The sequence below is a fragment of the Benincasa hispida genome, chromosome 4 (assembly GCF_009727055.1).
Source record: "Benincasa hispida cultivar B227 chromosome 4, ASM972705v1, whole genome shotgun sequence".
NCBI lineage: Eukaryota > Viridiplantae > Streptophyta > Magnoliopsida > Cucurbitales > Cucurbitaceae > Benincasa > Benincasa hispida.
In genome coordinates, this window is record NC_052352.1 from 3,067,554 (window position 1) to 3,086,695 (window position 19,142).

General features: G+C 30.3%; 1 protein-coding gene across 1 annotated transcript; it reads left to right on the plus strand.

The window, feature by feature from the left end:
* The first annotated feature begins 4,461 nt into the window (after positions 1-4,461).
* LOC120075479 (UPF0496 protein At1g20180-like) lies at positions 4,462-7,682 on the plus strand. Its single transcript, XM_039028904.1, has 3 exons — positions 4,462-4,513; positions 5,780-6,344; positions 7,161-7,682. Exons 1-3 carry the CDS (start codon positions 4,462-4,464, stop codon positions 7,657-7,659), a joined length of 1,116 nt encoding a protein of 371 aa, XP_038884832.1. The 3' UTR covers positions 7,660-7,682.
* The last annotated feature ends 11,460 nt before the right edge of the window (positions 7,683-19,142 follow it).

Below are 19,142 nucleotides of genomic sequence, written 5' to 3' on the forward strand. Positions count from 1 at the left end.
TAAAGAAATCATGGACATGACTAGTGAGGAAGGTGAAATATCTAAAGATGATAATGAAATTTGAATAAACTATGTCATGTCAGAAAAAAGATGGAATCAAACTAATGTAATTACTGACAACATTTTTGCATATAATGTTGCTCTTGATATCATATCTAAAAATGAGGATCCTCAACCAAAATTTGTTGAAAAATGTTGACATAGAAAATATTGGCTTCAATGGAAAGAAGTAATCGAGTCAGAATTTAACTCACTTTCAAAACGTTAGGTTTTTGGACATGTAGTCCGAACACCTGAAGGTGTTAAACCTAGGGATACAAATGGGTATTTGTGAAGAAAAGAAATGAAAAAAATGAGGTCACAAGATATAAAGCAATACTAGTTGGACAAGGTTTTTCACAAAGACTTGGTATTGATTTTGAGGAGACATATTCTCCGGTGGTGGATGCAATTACATTAAGATATTTAATTGGCTTGACTGTGTATAAAAGTTTAGATATGCATCTTGTGGATATAATCACAACATATTTATATGGATCTCTTGATAATGATATTTATATGAGAATCCTAGAAGGATTTAATGTACCTGAAACATATACATCAATAGGGAATGGTATTCAATAAAGTTACATAAATCACTATATAGATTGAAACAATCATAATGGATGTGGTACAATTGCGTGAGTGGATATTTATGAAAGAATGATATCAAAATAATCCAATGTCCCTGTGTTTTTATAAAGAAATCACAATCGATTTGCTATTATAACTGTATATGTTGATGACTTGAATATAATTGGAACTTTTGAAGAGCTTTCAAAGGCAATAGAAGATATCTTAAGAAATAATTTGAGATGAAAGATCTCGGATCTTTTTTTTTTGCCTTGGTTTGCAAATTGAGAAAATTTTTGAAAGAATTTTATATGGACAAAACATATCCATTGAATATTTCAATGGAATCGTTCATTGGATATAAAAAAAGATATATTTCGACCTCGAGAAGATAATGAAGAACTTCTTGGTCCTAAAGTACCATATCTTAGTGCAATTAGTGCACATATGTATCTTGCTAATAATACAAGACCAGATATTGTATTTTCATTAAATTTATTAGTTAGATATAGTTCTTCTCCTACAAAAAAAAACCTTGTGTATTATAGTGCATTTAAGGGGGAGTATTATAAATATTATATAAAAATAATATATGCCCATTAGTGTCATGCTTAGTGTCCAATGCCAAGTGTCATTTTCTCATTATCACACTATATGTCCTTCAACCATTTATACATAGTGTCAAAATGTGTCACTTCCTACTTGCCAAAATTCCCTATAAATAAGTGGTTATTTGTGGATTTTGTAGAGATATATACATTGGTGAGAATTCCACTTCAATTTATATGTTATCTAATTTTATAATTTTAGTTATTTTATGCTTTTAATTATTTTATTTATTTATTTATTATTATATAAATATATTATTATATTATATTTTCTCCATATCCGTATTCCAGTTGTGCTCCTCAATTTTACAACAAAAAAAAATTATATTTATCAATTTCCCAAAATTAAGTTTAACTTATCTGAATTCCAGTTGGTCTCCTTGATGTCGATGAAAATGTAATGATCTCAATTTTAAAAAATGTTGATATGTGAATATAAAGTTATGAAAAAAATTATAAAACATAAAATAAAAAAACCATATCACACTTTTTAATTGAGTTAAAATGTCACCAAGTTATATATTATAATAAAATCTGTGAAATTTTGCTACTTATTTATATGTTTAATAATTTTACACAATACTAGGTCTATATCAAATCCATAAATATATAAAAATATCAAATTTGTCGACAAAAAATTCAAGGAGAATTTTCAGAAATTGAAAAATAAGGAAACATATTTACACAAATAACAAAATTTAATCACAGTTGTGATATCAATGTCTATCACAGGTAGACACTGATAAAAGTCTATCACCATCTATCAGTGATAGAAATTGATATAAGTCTATCATTAATAGACGCTAACAAAAGTCTATTAGTTTTTATTAGTGATAGAAACTGATAGAAATCTATCATTGATAGAGGTTGATAGAAATTTATATACGTATATCATTGATAGATCTTTGTTGGATTATATCAACATGCAGCGGAAGCAACAAGATCAATAAGCATTCTAATTCATTAATTTTGACTATAAATAAAGCATGCTCATACAATAATAAAAGGGTTCAAAACATACCTTTGTAGAACCTCTTGAAACTCGATTTTAGCTGCAAATCTTCTCTAAGTCTTCTTGTGAACCACCTCAAGGCATTCCTACTATTCTCTTGGAGCTTTAGATTGAGTTGTGGGACTCAAGATAAGCTTGGATGAAGGGAATTTGGAGAAGAAGCTCACCGATGCAAGTTGAACAACACCTTCTTCAGCCTCTCAAGTTTTCAACAAAACTCAACAACTATATCAAATTTTGCATCCTCGATTCTCAACTTAATCTTCTCTATTTATTGCAAGACCATCATAGAAAATAGGTTGATGCATGAGGAACAACTCATGCTTGGAGATTGACTTCAAGAAGAAAGTGGATATTGAGTGAGTTTCTTGTTTGTGAAAGTGGAGTTCTCCCACTTTTTCCAAATTCAACTTTTTCAATTTTTTTATTTTCAAATTGATTTCCAAATTGAAAAAACTTTACTAATTTATCAAATTAATTTTCTAATAAAATTAATAATAATTAAATAATTAAATAATTTAATTAATCCTAATTAATTTAATATCAAATATTAAATTAATTTTAACACAAATTCCACCAACGTGAATCTATATTCATGAATTTAATATTTAAATCATATTTCGATATTAATTGATTCTCCAATTTTGTTTAATTCCAAAATTAAACGTGTAATTATATCATATATAATTACTAATTACCTTAATTGTAATTTGAACGTTTCAAATGAACTTATCAAGCTACTCTAAGGCTAATCCATTTACGAGCTAGTAGGGGGACCTTGTGCACCTACAGATCATGGGCTCCAACAATTTGAGACTGATTGACTAAACTCTTTATACTAAATTAACCCCATTCGTTAACTAATTGACCACTCCACTAAAGCCCATAGTTGCACTCCCCTCACTTTAGATATATTATGTCCACTCGATAACCATGATTAGTAAGTTAACTCTTCACAGGTTGTTCGTAATAACGACTAGGTCAAATATATGTTTTACTCCCGAGATTACCTCTTGTTCTTTAAGTCCCACTGATCGTCTAATGAACAATTGGTTTATGATCCGATCAACAAACCGAGTCCCTATCGAAACAATAAAAGGGTTGGGCCCCTTGTTCAAGACCCAGAGTCAGCACTTAAGGGAACAACCTCACTACTATCCCTAAAGTGGGTAGAAGTGAATTCCATCTTACATCCTATGTTCCCAGCTATCTACCCGTTCTTACCTCTAAAATGGAGGTTTATTGAGCCAGCGCTGTTGAACCAATCCTCACCTATGAAAATCTAAGGATAATCCCGAAGAAATAAGAGTTCATAGTTAGCTCAGGATTAAAGTCAAGTTATCTAGGTCACCGCTTTGAAATAGTCTATCTTAAATAGTGAACAACATTATAAATTTCGTGGTCCAATCTTGTACAAACCCATTGCACAGAACGCCTACATTCCCCATGTCATAACATGTACAAATTAAGATCACTTTGTCTGTAGCACTTCACAACTTCTTGTAACAAGTACAGAGTGGGCCACATCCAATAGTGTTACAAGGCACCCAACCTTATTCATATACTATATATCATTTTGACTATTTACTCGAACTTGATCCACTTTTATGTTTTCATATAAAGATCAAGTACTTATGAAATAGTCATGAATCTTTTAGTTTACTGTATTTATTTCTAAAATGAAATAAGCGCTTCATATATTTAATAACAACTTATTGAATTTTTAGAATAAGTTTTATTGTTTACAAATCACGAGTTTTAGGACATAAAATCCAACAATATTGATAGAAGTCTATCGGTATCTATTAATTTTTTTTATTATTATTTTTGTAAATAGTTTGATATTTTTTATTTGTAAAAAATTCTCAAAATTTAATTTGAAAAATAAAATAATCATAATCATAATAATAATAATAATAAAAGAAAGGGGGGAAAGAAGCGGCTGTGTAGGAGACGCGGAGGGTGGTGCGTGTGAGGGACGATAACGTGTAGAGAAAGTGATAAAATAACCACGGGAGGCAGCCAAAGGCTAAATATCCATCTGCCACGTGGCTTTCTTCTTCTTTTCTTCTGGACTTCTCCTATCTTAAGATTCTTAACACATTACACCAAATCAAAACCCTTATATATATATATATATATAACACATCAATTCCAAAATAATAATTACATTTTTTTAAAAAAAATTTATATCTTCTTCTTCTTCTTTCTGTTAATGTGTTCCCCAAGATGAAAACTTCTCTATGGACCAGCCTCAGATCTACCATCTCTAATCTCAAAGGTCAGCTAAAACCTTAACTTTTAGAAATAACCAAATCCTTATTATTTCTTTGGTTTATATATGTGATCATTCATTATGGAATATATATAATTTCAAAATATTTCGATCAATGAAAGAGTTCGACATCGATATTAAGATTTTGTGAGTATGAAGCCTTGTACTAACATCAACCATCGTTTTTAAGAGTTTTTTTTTTTTAATATCCAATAATGATACCCCTGAAATAATAAAGAAGAAGATAGATATCAACAATAACTTAAAATGTTTGAAAATTACTTTCTATTATTCAGGAAGACATATATGCATGCTTAGACAATTTTGAAAGTAGAGTTTTCTTTTATATATATATATATATATTAGTTTTTATTGTTCTAATATTAGTAGAGACTAGAGACATTTGAACTTCCGATTTTTTTTATATATTTTTCAAATATACTATAATTAAGTATTTTCCAAAACCATTTCAATCATATTTTTTTTTTGAGAAAAAAAAAACGTTCGGAAAACAAAGAAAAAAACAGTCTTGAAAAAATTTGAATAGTTTATTATGAAAAAAAGTGTCTAATTAGATGTTTTTTACACTTTCAATTTTGTTTCCATTATATTCATTAATTTTCAATTGCATTGAATACATTCTTCATCTATTCAACATTTTCAAAATTCACACCCTCCGCACAAAATTAAAAATTTAGACGTGGTTTGATAATCATTTTATTTTTTGTTTTAGTTTTTGAAAATGAAGTCAATTTTCTCTCATTTTTTTACGATGATTTGCATATTTCTTAAATACAATGCTTGAATTCTTAACTAAATTCCAAATTTCAAAAACAAATTTTTAAAAGCTACTTTTTTTAGTTTTCAAAATTTGGCTTGGTTTTTAAATAATTGGTAAAAGGTAGATAATAAAGGAATAAATTTGGAGGTGAAAATAATATTTATAGGTTTAATTTTCAAAAACAAAAAATAAAAAACAAAATGGTTATAAGACCTTAGAGTCTCATTAGACATAAGATGAAATTTTATGTCAAATTTAATCCACTAATTTTTTTTTTAAAAAATAATATACCAAGTGTGCCTAAACTGAAAATTAATCAAAACTTATTGGACACTTATCAAAATTCAAAAACCAAATAATATATATACACAAACTTAAAGACTTCATAAACTAAACTTATAATTGAATCCTATATATAATTAATTTTTGCTTGTGGGTTTTGATCTTCATGTGTGTCTATCCCTATTTGATTTATTGATTTGGTCACACAGAGAGATCGTCATCATTAAAAAAGAACAAGGCCATTAGAAATGCCTTGTCCAACAAGTTAAACCTTAACGAAGAATACCAAGCAGCCTTCAGAACAAACTCTTACGTTGAATTCACAACAACCAACAATAACAAAGACAACACATCATCATCTTCATTATTGTCATGTCTTCTCGAACCAGACCAAGATGTGTTTCTTCAGAGCTGCAATAATGGCGGCCATGTTCACCATCTTTTAATTGAATATTTCCATGCTAGTTTTGAAGCTTTCAAATCTTGTCAACTTCTTCTTCAAGCTTTGCATCAAACTAGAATCAACCATGCCATTATTGTTAATAGAGTTGCCAAGCTTACTACAACGGCTTTAATGGCAGATGACGACGATAATTGTGGCCTCGTTTATAGGGAGGATCAGTTAATGTTGTTGTCTTCTTTTTGTCAACTGAAAAACCCTAATTTTTCTATTCTCGCCCACATCGATGGCCAGTTTCTTAGGTTGCATGAATCTCATTCTGAGTTGCTTCAAAAACTCACATGCAAGCGGAATGAAATTCGAAGAGAGTTGAGGTAAGCTTAAGCTAATGAATTATGGTAAATTTACGGTCTAGTTAAAAATTTTGTTTATTGGTTGAATTTAGTTAATGATTTCTATATATTCTAAAACGTGAGTTAAATTTTAAGCGAGCTTTTAAGTTTTTGTCAAATAATATATATTTGAATTTGGAAAGGTTTTCAATAAGTCTTTGAATTTTTAATTGTGTCTCGTAGAGGTCCATAAATATTGAAATTCAAGTCTATGATAAATCCTAAACTAAATTTTAATTTTGATTTTAATAAGGTTTGAGAAATTTCAATTTTACAAGTAATAGCTAGGTTCTAGACCTATTTGACATTTAAAAAAAAATCATGAATCTACTAGACAAATGAAATTAAAAATTTGATGATCTATCAGATATAAAAATTTTAATTTTATAGGATAGATTCATTAATTAATTTAAAAAAAGAATGTTGAATATGTAAAAAAAGTTTAGAAACTTATTTGACATTTTTAATATATTATACACAAAATTAAAAATTTTATCTATTAAACACCTAATAAATTTTAGGGACTTAATTATTTTCATAAGTATAAAAATTTAAGATGAAACTTGTAATTTAACCTTAATATTTGTTGTTTGATGTGTCTAGAGCTTTTAGAGAATATATGACCTATTCCATCCTTATCGGCATTTAACCAATTAATTATACTTCTATTATTCTATTTATACTAATCCAAATATAATTTAGTAGATAAAATACTAACAATTACTATCCCAAATATCAATTATTCGATATCATCGACAACATACACGTGTTTAATCATTTACTCATATTGTAAAACAGGTTGAAAAGGATATGGAAGAGAGCCGCCAGAGGTTGTTTTTTGATATCAAACGCGGCGGTTTTGGTGGCTCTACTACTATTGGCTTTCCACAGTCTCATCGGCATCGTGGCGGCGCCGGGGTTGATCACTTGCTTTGTAGGTTTATTGAAGAAGAAAAAGAGGAGAGATTATAAGGTTGTTTTTTCGTCGGAGATGGTTCTCCGACAAATGGAGATTGCAGCGAGGGCGACATATATTACAATGAATGATTTGGACACGTTGAGTCGGATGGCGGCGAGGCTCGACGTGGAGGTGGAGCATCTGAGGGCAGTGTGTGAGATGTATATTAGAAGCAGCCGAAGATGTGAGATATTGAAGGAATTTGTTGTAGAAGATGATGCCGTTGTTGAGCAAATGAAGGATCTTCAACAACATATATACTTGTGTTTACTTACAATAAATAGGTCTAGAAGGCTTGTTATGAATGAAATTATGGGAGATAGGGATCAAAGTGGCTGAAGAATGTGTGGGGGTTATACCAATACTTGACAATTAATTTGTTTGTTTTTTTTTTTGAACATTCCAATTTTACCCTTAGACGAACATTTGTCGAGTTGTATTTATATTGACCTTAATTAAAATGCTTTAGGCTATTGATTAGTTTTATAAGTTCTACCATTTGCTCAATTTTTGTTTTTTTGGTAACTCCACATTAATTTTGACAAACAACAATGTAAATTTTTTTCTAAAACTCACTATTTTTTTTTAATAAACATAAATCAAACCAAATTGAGAATATTAAATTTTATTATATATATATATAGTTCAATGTACAATTTTATTGGTTGTGATAGTGAAGATCCACTACAAGAAAAATAGTCTCTCCTGATGCCTAAAACAACTGCCGAGAGATCAATTGTAGGGAGAGAGGATCTCTCCCGACTACATAAAGGGCACATCGGGAGTTATCGATAACTCCCAACGTCGTATTGTTGTCGTTGGAAGTTCTCGAGAGTTTGGACCTATCTCTTGACCCATTAAAGAAAACGTTGGGAGTTGGGTCTTCAAACCCCAGATATGCAAATCGATTGTAAATCTGCTTTCTTCTTCAAACCCTAGCAAATCATCTTTCGCCTCCCTCGCTTCGTCTGCCTCTTATTCATTCATCGTTCGCCTCTCAGATATTCGTCCTTCGCCTCCCTCTGTTTGCTCTGTCGTCCATTTGTTTGTCACGTCTCTGCTCATATCTTCTCCTTCTTATTGGCTTGCTTCTCCACTGAGATTTCTGATTCCTTCTCTGTTGAGAGGTAAGTTTCTTCTCATTTTTAAAGTGCTACTTTGTGTGAAAAAATACTTGTTAAAATTTTGATTTGTTGGTTTTGTTAGTTAAAATTTATATTTCCAAACCTAAATAAATTGAATTTTTTAGATAAGTAAATAAACAAATTTGTAAAGAAATTTATAAAGAAATGTCTGTCGAACTACAAATGAAATTTGTAAAGAAACAAAATTTTGAGAAGTAAAGAAACAAATTGAATATGTAAACTTCTATGGATTGATTTTCTTAGGTCGCATAGTATTATGGCCATAATTAGTAGAAAATATAGTATGAGATACATAGAGAGAGTCCTAAAAATGTTTCAAAAATTATAAAGCTCACACTGCTTTGTAATAGATTTATGTTTATATATCTATCAACAAACTTATTGTGATAGTCAATAATGGATGCATAAGATAGAAGGTAAAAAAAATAGAATCAAGTCAAAATGGATTGTGAAGGGATATTTTTAAAATTAGTTTTTAGCTTGTGTCGAATAGATTAAAATTTAGTAAGTTTTTATATCTAATATGTTTTCGAACTTTTAAAAATTTATAATTAATCTATACACTTTCGATTTAGTATCTAATAAGGCATGGACATGTTAATTTTATGTCTAATAAATCATTGACATGTTTGACATTTTTTAGAATTCATAGATCTAGAAATAAGTTAAGATTATAATGATTTAGTTTTCGTTGTTAAGATTTAAAAGGTTTATTTTTAAGGATAAATAAAGAATGAATCAAATTTAGAAATAAGTTATCGGTCGAGAATAGAGAAGAAGTATCCCAATTTTTAGATGTGACAAAATTTCATGTTAATGATTCTGGACGAACAAGATGCCCATGCACGAATTGTATGAATTCAATGTGGGAGTCATTAGAGAATATGGTGCAACATCTATTAACATATGGAATATTCCCCTCATACTATTAATGGATATATCATGGAGAGCTAGTCAACTTATCTAGAGGTTTTGAAAGACATACAACTTATGCAATACATAATGAAGATGAAACTAACATAGAGTGTAAAGTTGTTGAATGAAATAAAATTTTGAATCTTATAAACAATCTACAAGTTCCAATTGAAAATGGAGATGCAAATAAAGAAGGGATTGCGAATGAGATGTCCTCTGATGGTTAAGAAAGAGATACCACAAACTTATTTGATGATTTAATGGCTGAAGCACGTTATAAACTATACCCTGGTTGTTCGTAATTTTCGTCCTTAAACTTTTTAGTGAAGTTTATGCTTATCAAAGTTCTAAACAATTGGAGTAACAAATCATTTGACATGTTGTTAGAATTGTTAAAAGCATCGTTTTTAGCCGGCACCGCCATACCTACTTTCTTTTATGAAGCTAAGTGAAATTTGCGTGACATAGGCCTAGGTTAGGAGTCTATTCATGCGTGCAAATCCGATTGTGTATTGTATTGGAAAGAATTTGCAGATTTATAATAATATCCAGTTTGTGGTGAGTCTCGGTACAAACTTAATGATGGCAAGGGTAAAAAGATCCCACATAAGGTATTATGTCATTTCCATTAATACCGAGATTATCGTTCGACTACTTAGGCGGATCAAAGTCGTTCCTACAAATTCAATCTGAGCCGCAGGAAAAACAAGGTCGAGAAGTAGGATGCGTTGACCTATTTAAAGAAACACACTCTAAAAATGGGAAGTTTGTGAACCAGGCAGTTGCGGATGCACATGTAATCAATTTGTTTTATTTTTACTACAAGAAAAACCACATTTCTTGACATTTGCAATTTTAAATACTTGACGTTTTTATGAAAAAAAAAAATGTCAAGAAATAGGTTATTTTAAAGAAAAAACGTCAAGAATTGTTTTAAAAAAGCGGAGGTTTCTGGAAAATATTGTACTTGACGTTTTAAAAATGTCAAGTTCAATTAATGGTTTCTTGATGTTCTTAAAACGTAAAAAATATTAGAATATACAGGGCAGTGTTTGCAACGTTACGAATTTTGATGGACGTGCGCGCCTCACACAAACAGCGTTGCAACACTACGGGTATTGACGAAAAAATAGTGCGCCTTGCAAACAACGTTGCAATGCTCTCAATAGAGTTGCAATGCTATAAGACAGATTTAAAAGAAATTTTCCAGCCGAACTGCTTGTTTTTCTTTCTTCTCCTTGCAAAATTTCTACTATTCTTCTTGGTTTTTCACTTCCCTTTGATGCATCTTTGTTATTCCATTAATCTTGAAGAGATTCTTCATTGAGATAAGTAGATTTAGTTTAGATTAGATATAATTCTTGGTTTTCTTTGGTTTGAGGCATGAACTTTCAAAGTTAGGGCTTGATTTTTTTGGTTTGAAGCTTGAACTTTCAAAGTTAGGGCTTAATCTCTCATGTATATTCTTGAATCTCATAATAAATTCTTCTTTCATATCGTTCTTTGTTTGAGGCATGAACTTAAGTTAGAGCTTGATTTTATTCCATCAATCTTAAAGAGAGTCTTCATTGAGGTAAGTTGATTTAGTTTATATTAGGTTTAGTTCTTGATTTTCTTGGTTTGAGGTATGGACTTTCAAAGTTAGAGCTTGATTTTTTTTGTTTGAGGCTTGAACTTTCAAAGTTAAGGCTTAATCTCTCATGTATATTCTTGAATCTCATAATAAATTCTTCTTTAATATTGTTCTTGGTTCGAGGCATGAAATTTTGAAGTTAGGGCTTGATTTTATTCCACAATCTTGAAAAGATTCTTCATTGAGGTAAGTAGATTTAGTTTAGATTAAGTTTAATTCTTGATTTTCTTGGTTTGAGGCATGAACTGTTAAAATTAGGGCTTGATTTTTTGATTTGAGGCTTGAACTTTCAAAGTTAGGGCTTAATTTCTCATGTATATTCTTGAATCTCATAATAAATTCTTCTTTCATATTGTTCTTAGTTTGAGGCATGAACTTTCAAAGTTAGGGCTTGATTTTATTCCATCAATCTTGAAGAGATTCTTCATTGAGGTAAGTAGATTTAGTTTAGATTAGGTTTTAATTCTTGATTTTCTTGGTTTGAGGCATGAACTTTCAAAGTTAGGCTTGATTTTCTTGGTTTGAGGCTTGAACTTTCAAAGTTAGGGCTTAATCTTTTATGTATATTCTTGATCTACATGTGATATTATAACTTTCAAAGTTATTGACATTGCTATTGGTATGTTGCATACGTTTTATCTAGAAAGTCACACATTTAAATATGGCTTGATTACCATTTCAAAAGTTGGATTTACCTCCTTGGTTTAAATGCAATTTTGGTTTATTTGAAGTCATTTTCACTTTCCCTTTTGTAGGATATTTTACATTGATCTTGATGTATTGAGCAAAGTTGGGGATATTTGTTTGTATCATTTGTAGGATATTTTATACGAAGTGGTTCTTTATTGACATCAAGGTACTGCTATGAGAAAAGTTCTAGTTTCGTAAAAAGTAATTTGTGGATGTTTGAGCTATTGGGCTTTATTTTATTATGTCTAGTTGCTTTTCCTTCAAGAGGTGATCTAAAATTAAATACCATAATACAATGTTAAAGGTAGTTTTGGATTGGTACATGTGATAGTTGTTATGTGGGTAGATGGATAGTTTTGATAGAAGGTTTGAAAATATATGTTTTGAAATTGTTCATATTTGGTTCACTGTAAGAATTATGTTTCTTATATTGTTTTAGAAGTGCCCATATGGGTCTGTCCATATTCGTCTAATTAACTTACAAAATTTTTCATGGAGTCATAAAGTTTCAATCTATATGTTATAGTTTTTGTATATTATTTCATTGATGTAGGTGCTCAAAGTGATGAGTTCAAGGTGGGCTACATTATTCTTGTGGAGGCAGGAGCATTGTGAGCAAGATTTAGCTAGGATTACTTCATACAAGATTGATAGTATAATTTTTTTTAATTGTTCTCAGAGGGGATGGAGTTGTTGATTGTACAATATGAAATGTGTTCATATGAGGGTTGATAGTTGTTATACTTTTGAAATTGTTTATATGGGGTTGATTATAATGTTAGAATTGTTCATATGGGGTTTTCCATATTCTTTTAACTTAGAAAAACTTTATGAGGTTGTGATATTGACAATGTTAAAGAAGTGAAGTTTTTATAAAGTGACATTGGTAAAAATTTGGTTGATATATAAGATTGAAAATGCATGTATTGTTTATTTGATTTATATATATCAAATGTGGTTGTTGGATCAAAATACAGGAGCAATTATAGGTAAAAACGTCAACATTACAATTTTTTTTAAAAAAATCACAAGCAAATTTCTTGACCTTTTTTTCTTGTCAAGATTATAGATATTCTTGACATTTTTTCCTTGTCAAGAACACTCATATTCTTGACATTTCAAACATGTCAAGTGTCAGTATTTCTTGAAGTTTTTTAAATTTCAAGGGTCACTTTTCTTGACTTTTTAAAATGTCAAGAAAATTGACATTCTTGACACTGGCTTCCTTGACATTTTTTAAAACGTCAAGAAAAGTGATTATTGACATTTACAAAAAGTCAAGAAACACTGTTTTTGTAGTAGTATTTAATTTTGTTTTTCATTTGTAAGTTGTCACTCGTACTTACACACTTAATTAATATGTGCAAAAACAAATGTTAGAATTACAATCCAACCTAACTTGAGAAGGTTCCCAACCACTAACAGGGGATGGAATTTGTGAGACGGTTTTGGGTAGACGACCCGATTATGTAAAAGGCCTAGGTTGAGGCCCTAAACCTAAGTCAATGAGGGGTAGCAGCTCATCGAGTTCATCATTTACTCAAGGAATAGAAAGTAGGGAGGTGAGGAAATTGAAATCCAATGTTGAACAGTCTCAATCGAAGATTAATGAACTTAAAGACGTTAAAAAACAAATGAGAGAGGATCATGTAAGACAAATGGAAGAAACGAAAAAAATGATTGAAGATATGATACGATTATAGGGATCGAATCGAGCGGAAGTGTGTGAACGCCTTGCATCTCGAAAATCGATTTTTGAATAAACAAGAATAGTGTTCTAAAACGGAACATATGTAGGATAAACATATGAAATAACATGCTTTGGAGAAAGGAAACTAAAAGAGAACCATTCTTACCTTTGAAGATTCTCTAGCTCCACGAAAAATCCTCTCGATCTTGGCACGAACTTCTTCTAAATCAAACTTGGACACTGTTAGGAATGTCCTAGAACTCGCAGTTTGTAAATTTTGTGTTAAACATTTCTATTTATCAATAAAATATTATTGAGTGTTTTTATTTAATAAAGACATTGATATTGCATTCTATAATGAAAATCCAGTAAACGAATCCATGACTATAGTATGAATACTTTAACTTTATGTGATGACATAAACAGGATCAAGTTATAGTATATAGCCTAAATGGTCTATAAGTATATGGATGAAGTTGGGTGTAATCCTGGTAATACTATTAAATGCGACCCATTTCGTATATTGATACAAATGATGTGATCCACAAATCATATGTAAAGACATGTGAGTGGGGGCATCCTATGCAATGAGTTTGTGGACCTCGAAGTAGTCACTTTTCTTTATAATGACCGTTTACTGTTAAAACTGATTATTTCAAGCTAAAATGACCTAGGATAACACGATTGTAATCCTGATCTAACTATGAACTTTTGTTTATTTTGGGATTATCTTTTTATCTGCATAGGTGAGAGTAGTCCAATAACACTGCTCACTAAACCTTTCATTTTAGGGATAAGACCGAGTAAATAGCTGGGGACATAGTTATGCAAGATGGAATTCACTCCTACCCGACTTAGGATTAGCAGATAGGTTGTTCTCTTAAGTGCTGATGCCTAGTTTTGAACAACGGGGTCTTGCCCTCTCTTAGTATAGAGGGATATGATTTATAAATGGTATTACAAATCAGTTGTTCAATAGAGGGTCAGTGGGAGCCTTAAGGTGCAAGATGTATTTACAGGGGTAAAATGCTAATTTTGACCCAGCTATAAATACTAATGACTTGTGAAGGATCGACTTACTGATTATGATCGAAATGGACAGAAATATATCTGTAGTGAGAAGAGTGCAACTATTGAGCTATAGTGGTGCGTCTTGATAGTTAACGAATAGTAATAATTCGGTTTAAAGAGTTTAACTGATTAATTTCAAATTGTTGGAGCTCATGATTTGTAGATCCATTTTGTCCCTCTACTAGCTCCTAAATTGGAATAACAAATTGAGTATTGAATTGGATGAATTTTAGAATTAGGGTTATGAATTTGAAATGTTCAAATTCAATTATTAAGGTTTTCAATTTGTTGTATTTGATACAATTAAAAACGTTTAATTTAGTTGAAATTAGACGAAATTGGAGAATCAATGTATATTTAAATTATGAGTAAATATGCAATTGAATCATATTATTGGAATTGGTGTTTTATTAATTTAAATTGATTTTCTATTAATTAAAAGATTTAATTAAAATAACACTAGTTTTATATAAATTAATTTTATAAAAACAAAATTTAAATAAAATAGTTGTATTTAAAACAAAAATTGGTTTTAGGAAAATGGATTTTGAAATCAAAATTAAAGAGAAAGTGGATTTTTCTAAATTTTGGGAAAAATCTACTATCTCTTTAAAGTGGAAACTCACCATTTTCCATCAAATTCTTCAAGGAGGAACTGCCTTCCATGCAGCTTGATAATCCTGCATGTTTTGATGTATATATACATACTGCATGCAGAGAAATGGAAGAAGATTTTCTGGAATTTTAACTAAATTGTTGGAAAATTGAAAACCCTCTCAAAACCCATCAAAATCCTCTCCAATTCAGCTAGATTTGAGTGTTTCCACCATATGTTCCTTCTTGAGCTTTGTAGAGAAGATCTTGGTGGTAGTCTTGTTGAAGTTTCAAGCTCAATCTTGGAGTATTACTGCTGAATTCGTGGATTAAGTCTTCAAAGGTAATGTTTTCTACAAGCTCTCTTTGAATTTCACTTGAATACCATGTTTAAAACTCAAATTAAATATAGTTAGAGTACTTATTGGTTCTGATTTATTCCATTGCATGTTACATTACTCCTTCAGACACGACCACGAGAATAACCTTGTTATTCTCAAGGATTGCAATAGAAGGATAGGTGGTATCTAACTAATTAAATAGGAAGAAGTAAAGAGATTCTTTTAGAGAGTAAAGTGAGGATTTGTATTTTAGTGGCTAGGGTAAATCTCACCAATATCAATTCTTGCCTTGAAAGAGCCATAAAGAAGAATTTATATAAAGAAGGGGTAGGTTAACCCCTTCTCTAAGTCTTTCCCTATCTATCCTTGTCCTTAATTAATTAAATAACGTTTATTTAATTAATTAGCACATTAATTAAATAACCATCTATATATTAAATCTAATTTAATGTAAATATATAAATAAACATCGTATTTTTATGTGCATCACCTCTCTATTAATTTAATCAATTAATTCTTTATGAATCTAATTCACTTGAATTAAATATTTGAATCTCATTCAAATATTTCTCTCCAAATTAATTTAAATTATAGACTTGAATCTATCTCATTAAAAACATAACACTTATATTTTAATACTTTATTAAAACCTATAAATTTGCATTTAATGCCATTTATTAACTACAACAATTATATTTATCTAAATAATGTCATGCTCATTGCAAATTCTATTTTCATTTGATAAATATAATACTTATATTAATCATACATGAAAATCAAGCATTCACATACATCATTCTACCATTCATTATAACAATTATAACATAGCATGATGCATGAACATGTTTAATGTGATCATATATCCTTATGACATAACACTTATATTATAATGCATGAGCATGCTAGTTTGATCATGCATCTAGGTTATATTTAATTATGATGCATGGACATGTTTATCATAAGGTGGAAATTTTTGAATCTATGTGACATACAATATGTAATATGAATTCAAACATTAATCTAAACATATATCTAATGCACAATTAAATTAATTTAAAAAGCAAAAATTAGACCAATTTTGGCACCCTAAAACAAAATTAATTAATTAAATTAATATAACTTTTATATCATTTTAATTAATTAATCCTAAAAATAATTTAAAAAAAAAAAGACAAATTAGGACAAAAAAACAGCCCTTCCGCAACTTCCTTATTACGCACGCTGTTGGAGTCTATTGGAGTTGGTGCCCTAAATCTTGTAGGGTTCTTTAGTTTATAATTGTATTGTACAAACATCTTATTTATCTAATAAAATATGTGATGTTTTATTTGACGTTTAGTTGCATTAATCCATAAACCAATAAACTAACATCTAAGGTCATCTTGTAGCTTAAACATGTCTGTAGAGACATATAGGTGGATCATATTTAAGTGATAACCTAAATGATCTGTAGTAGATGAATAAGGCTGGATACCTTATCCTTGTGACACTACAAATATGACCCGCTTTATAGATGATTTGATCCTGATCATTCATGTGGAGACATGTGAGTGGAGATATTCTATACAAAAGAGTTTGTATAAGACCGGACTACGAAATGACTAGTCTTATTATATAACACCGTTCATAATAGAGACTTACATTTTACCAGGATGACCATAGGTTACATGACCTGAATCCTGAGTGAGTTGTTAACTCCTACCTATGAAGGCGGTCCTTTGATTTGGATGGGTGAGAGTAGCCAGATTGTCGACTCAACAAGCCTACCATCTTGGGAATTCGTCTGATTGGGGAGTTGGGAACACAGCTACACAAGAAGAAATTCACTCCTTCCCCGAGGTAGGAGTAAGTAGATAAATTGCTCTCTTAAGAATTGATTCCGGGGCTTGAACAATGTGGCGCCACACCCTCTCCTGGTCCGAGAGGGGTTTAGTCATAGTTGGACTATGATTTATTGTTCATTAGAGAGATCAATGACACTTAAAGAGTTAGAAGTAACTACAAGGGCAAAACGGTAATTTTGGCCTAGCTATACTTATGAGCAATTTGTGAAGGGTCAACGTACTTTTGACTGGTTATATCCAGTGGACATAGAAATATATTTGTAGTGTAAAGAGTGCAATTGTCGATCTTTAGTGGAATGACCGACGATTAATGGATGGTGTATAATTTAATTAAAGAACTTTAATTAATTATTCACGTACCATTAGAGCTCCAAGCTACAGGTCCATGAGGTTCTCTCTGTAGCTCAACGAAAATTAATAAGAATCATTTTTTGGATTAATTTGAATTGTTCAAATTGATTGAGGGAATTAATTATATGTGATATAGTTAATTTAATTTAATTTAATTATATATGATAGAATTACTATAATGTATATGATACATTATTATATAAAGTTTATATGAGAGAAATTAAATATTTGGATATGATTCAAATATTAATTATGTGAATTGGATTCATATAATTAAATTTAATATAAATGAGATTTATATTAAATATCATTGTTAAGAGAATTAAACTATAGGTTATATTATATTGGATATAATATTAAACTATAGGTTATATATTTTATTTGATATAACATATAGTTTAATTAAATATTATATGATAAAGTTGTTATCATATAAATATATATTAAAGTTGTTATTAAAATTAATTTGTTTTATTAATTTCATTTTTAAAAACAATATTAGGGAGGAAGTTGTAACTTCCTCTCCATTTTTCTCTCTAGAACGTGAGAGTAGGAAACAATTTTTGTTTCTGCTTAATCATCTTCTTCCTCCTGAAGAAAAGTTACAGAGGTTTTATGTTATTTTCCTCTCAAGCTTCCCCATTTTCTTCCTCTCATCTCTTTCAAAATCTTCCTCATCCAAAATAACAGAGCTCACACCTCCTGTATTCTCATCCAAAGAATACAGTGGAAACATTGTGGTGGTGTCCTTTTGGTTCGAGGAATTCTTCTTGAAGATCGGTGTTCAAAGGTAAAGGTTTCTAAATCCATTTTCTCTTATGTAAATTTGATTTGGCATGTTGTAAATGAATTGTTCTTCATTTAAATGCATATTTACTTGTTTGTTTGCTGTAAAATTATTGTTATGTAAATTTGGAATTTTGGGTTCCGATCCCGCTTTCGCTCAAGGCCTTCAATGGTTCCTTCACGTCACATACTCAGAGGGTCGCGATGCTACAAATCAGTTATATCGCCTCGTCTTGCAGCGTTGCAACGCTAAATGGTAGAATGCCTCTCTTTTTTGTGTTTTTTGCTCTGAACTTTCCCCGAAAACCTCCATTTTCCTAATCTCTTTAACAACACTTGCTCTTTCCATCAACATCAACTTATAGACTCAAAGCAAAAGATACAACGGGCCCTTACATTTTAATCACATAAAGTAACCTAAATGACAAAATTGAAAACATCTAATCTTGTAAACTTTCATTCAAAATGTAGATTTAAAAATCCACCTCTAAGCTAATTTTTGTTTAAAGAATACGAAGGACAAAGGTAAGAAATTGACTCTGATACCAATTGTAGGGATAAATCCCAAGCGGAAGCGTGTGAACGCCTTGCATCTTGAAAATTAATTTTTGAATAAACAAAAACAGTGTTCTAAAACATAACATATGAAGGATAAACATATGAAACGACATGCTTTGGAGAAGGGAAACTAAAAGAGAACCATTCTTACCCTTGAAGATTCCCGAGCTCCACGAAAAATTCTCTCTATCTTGGCACAAAGTT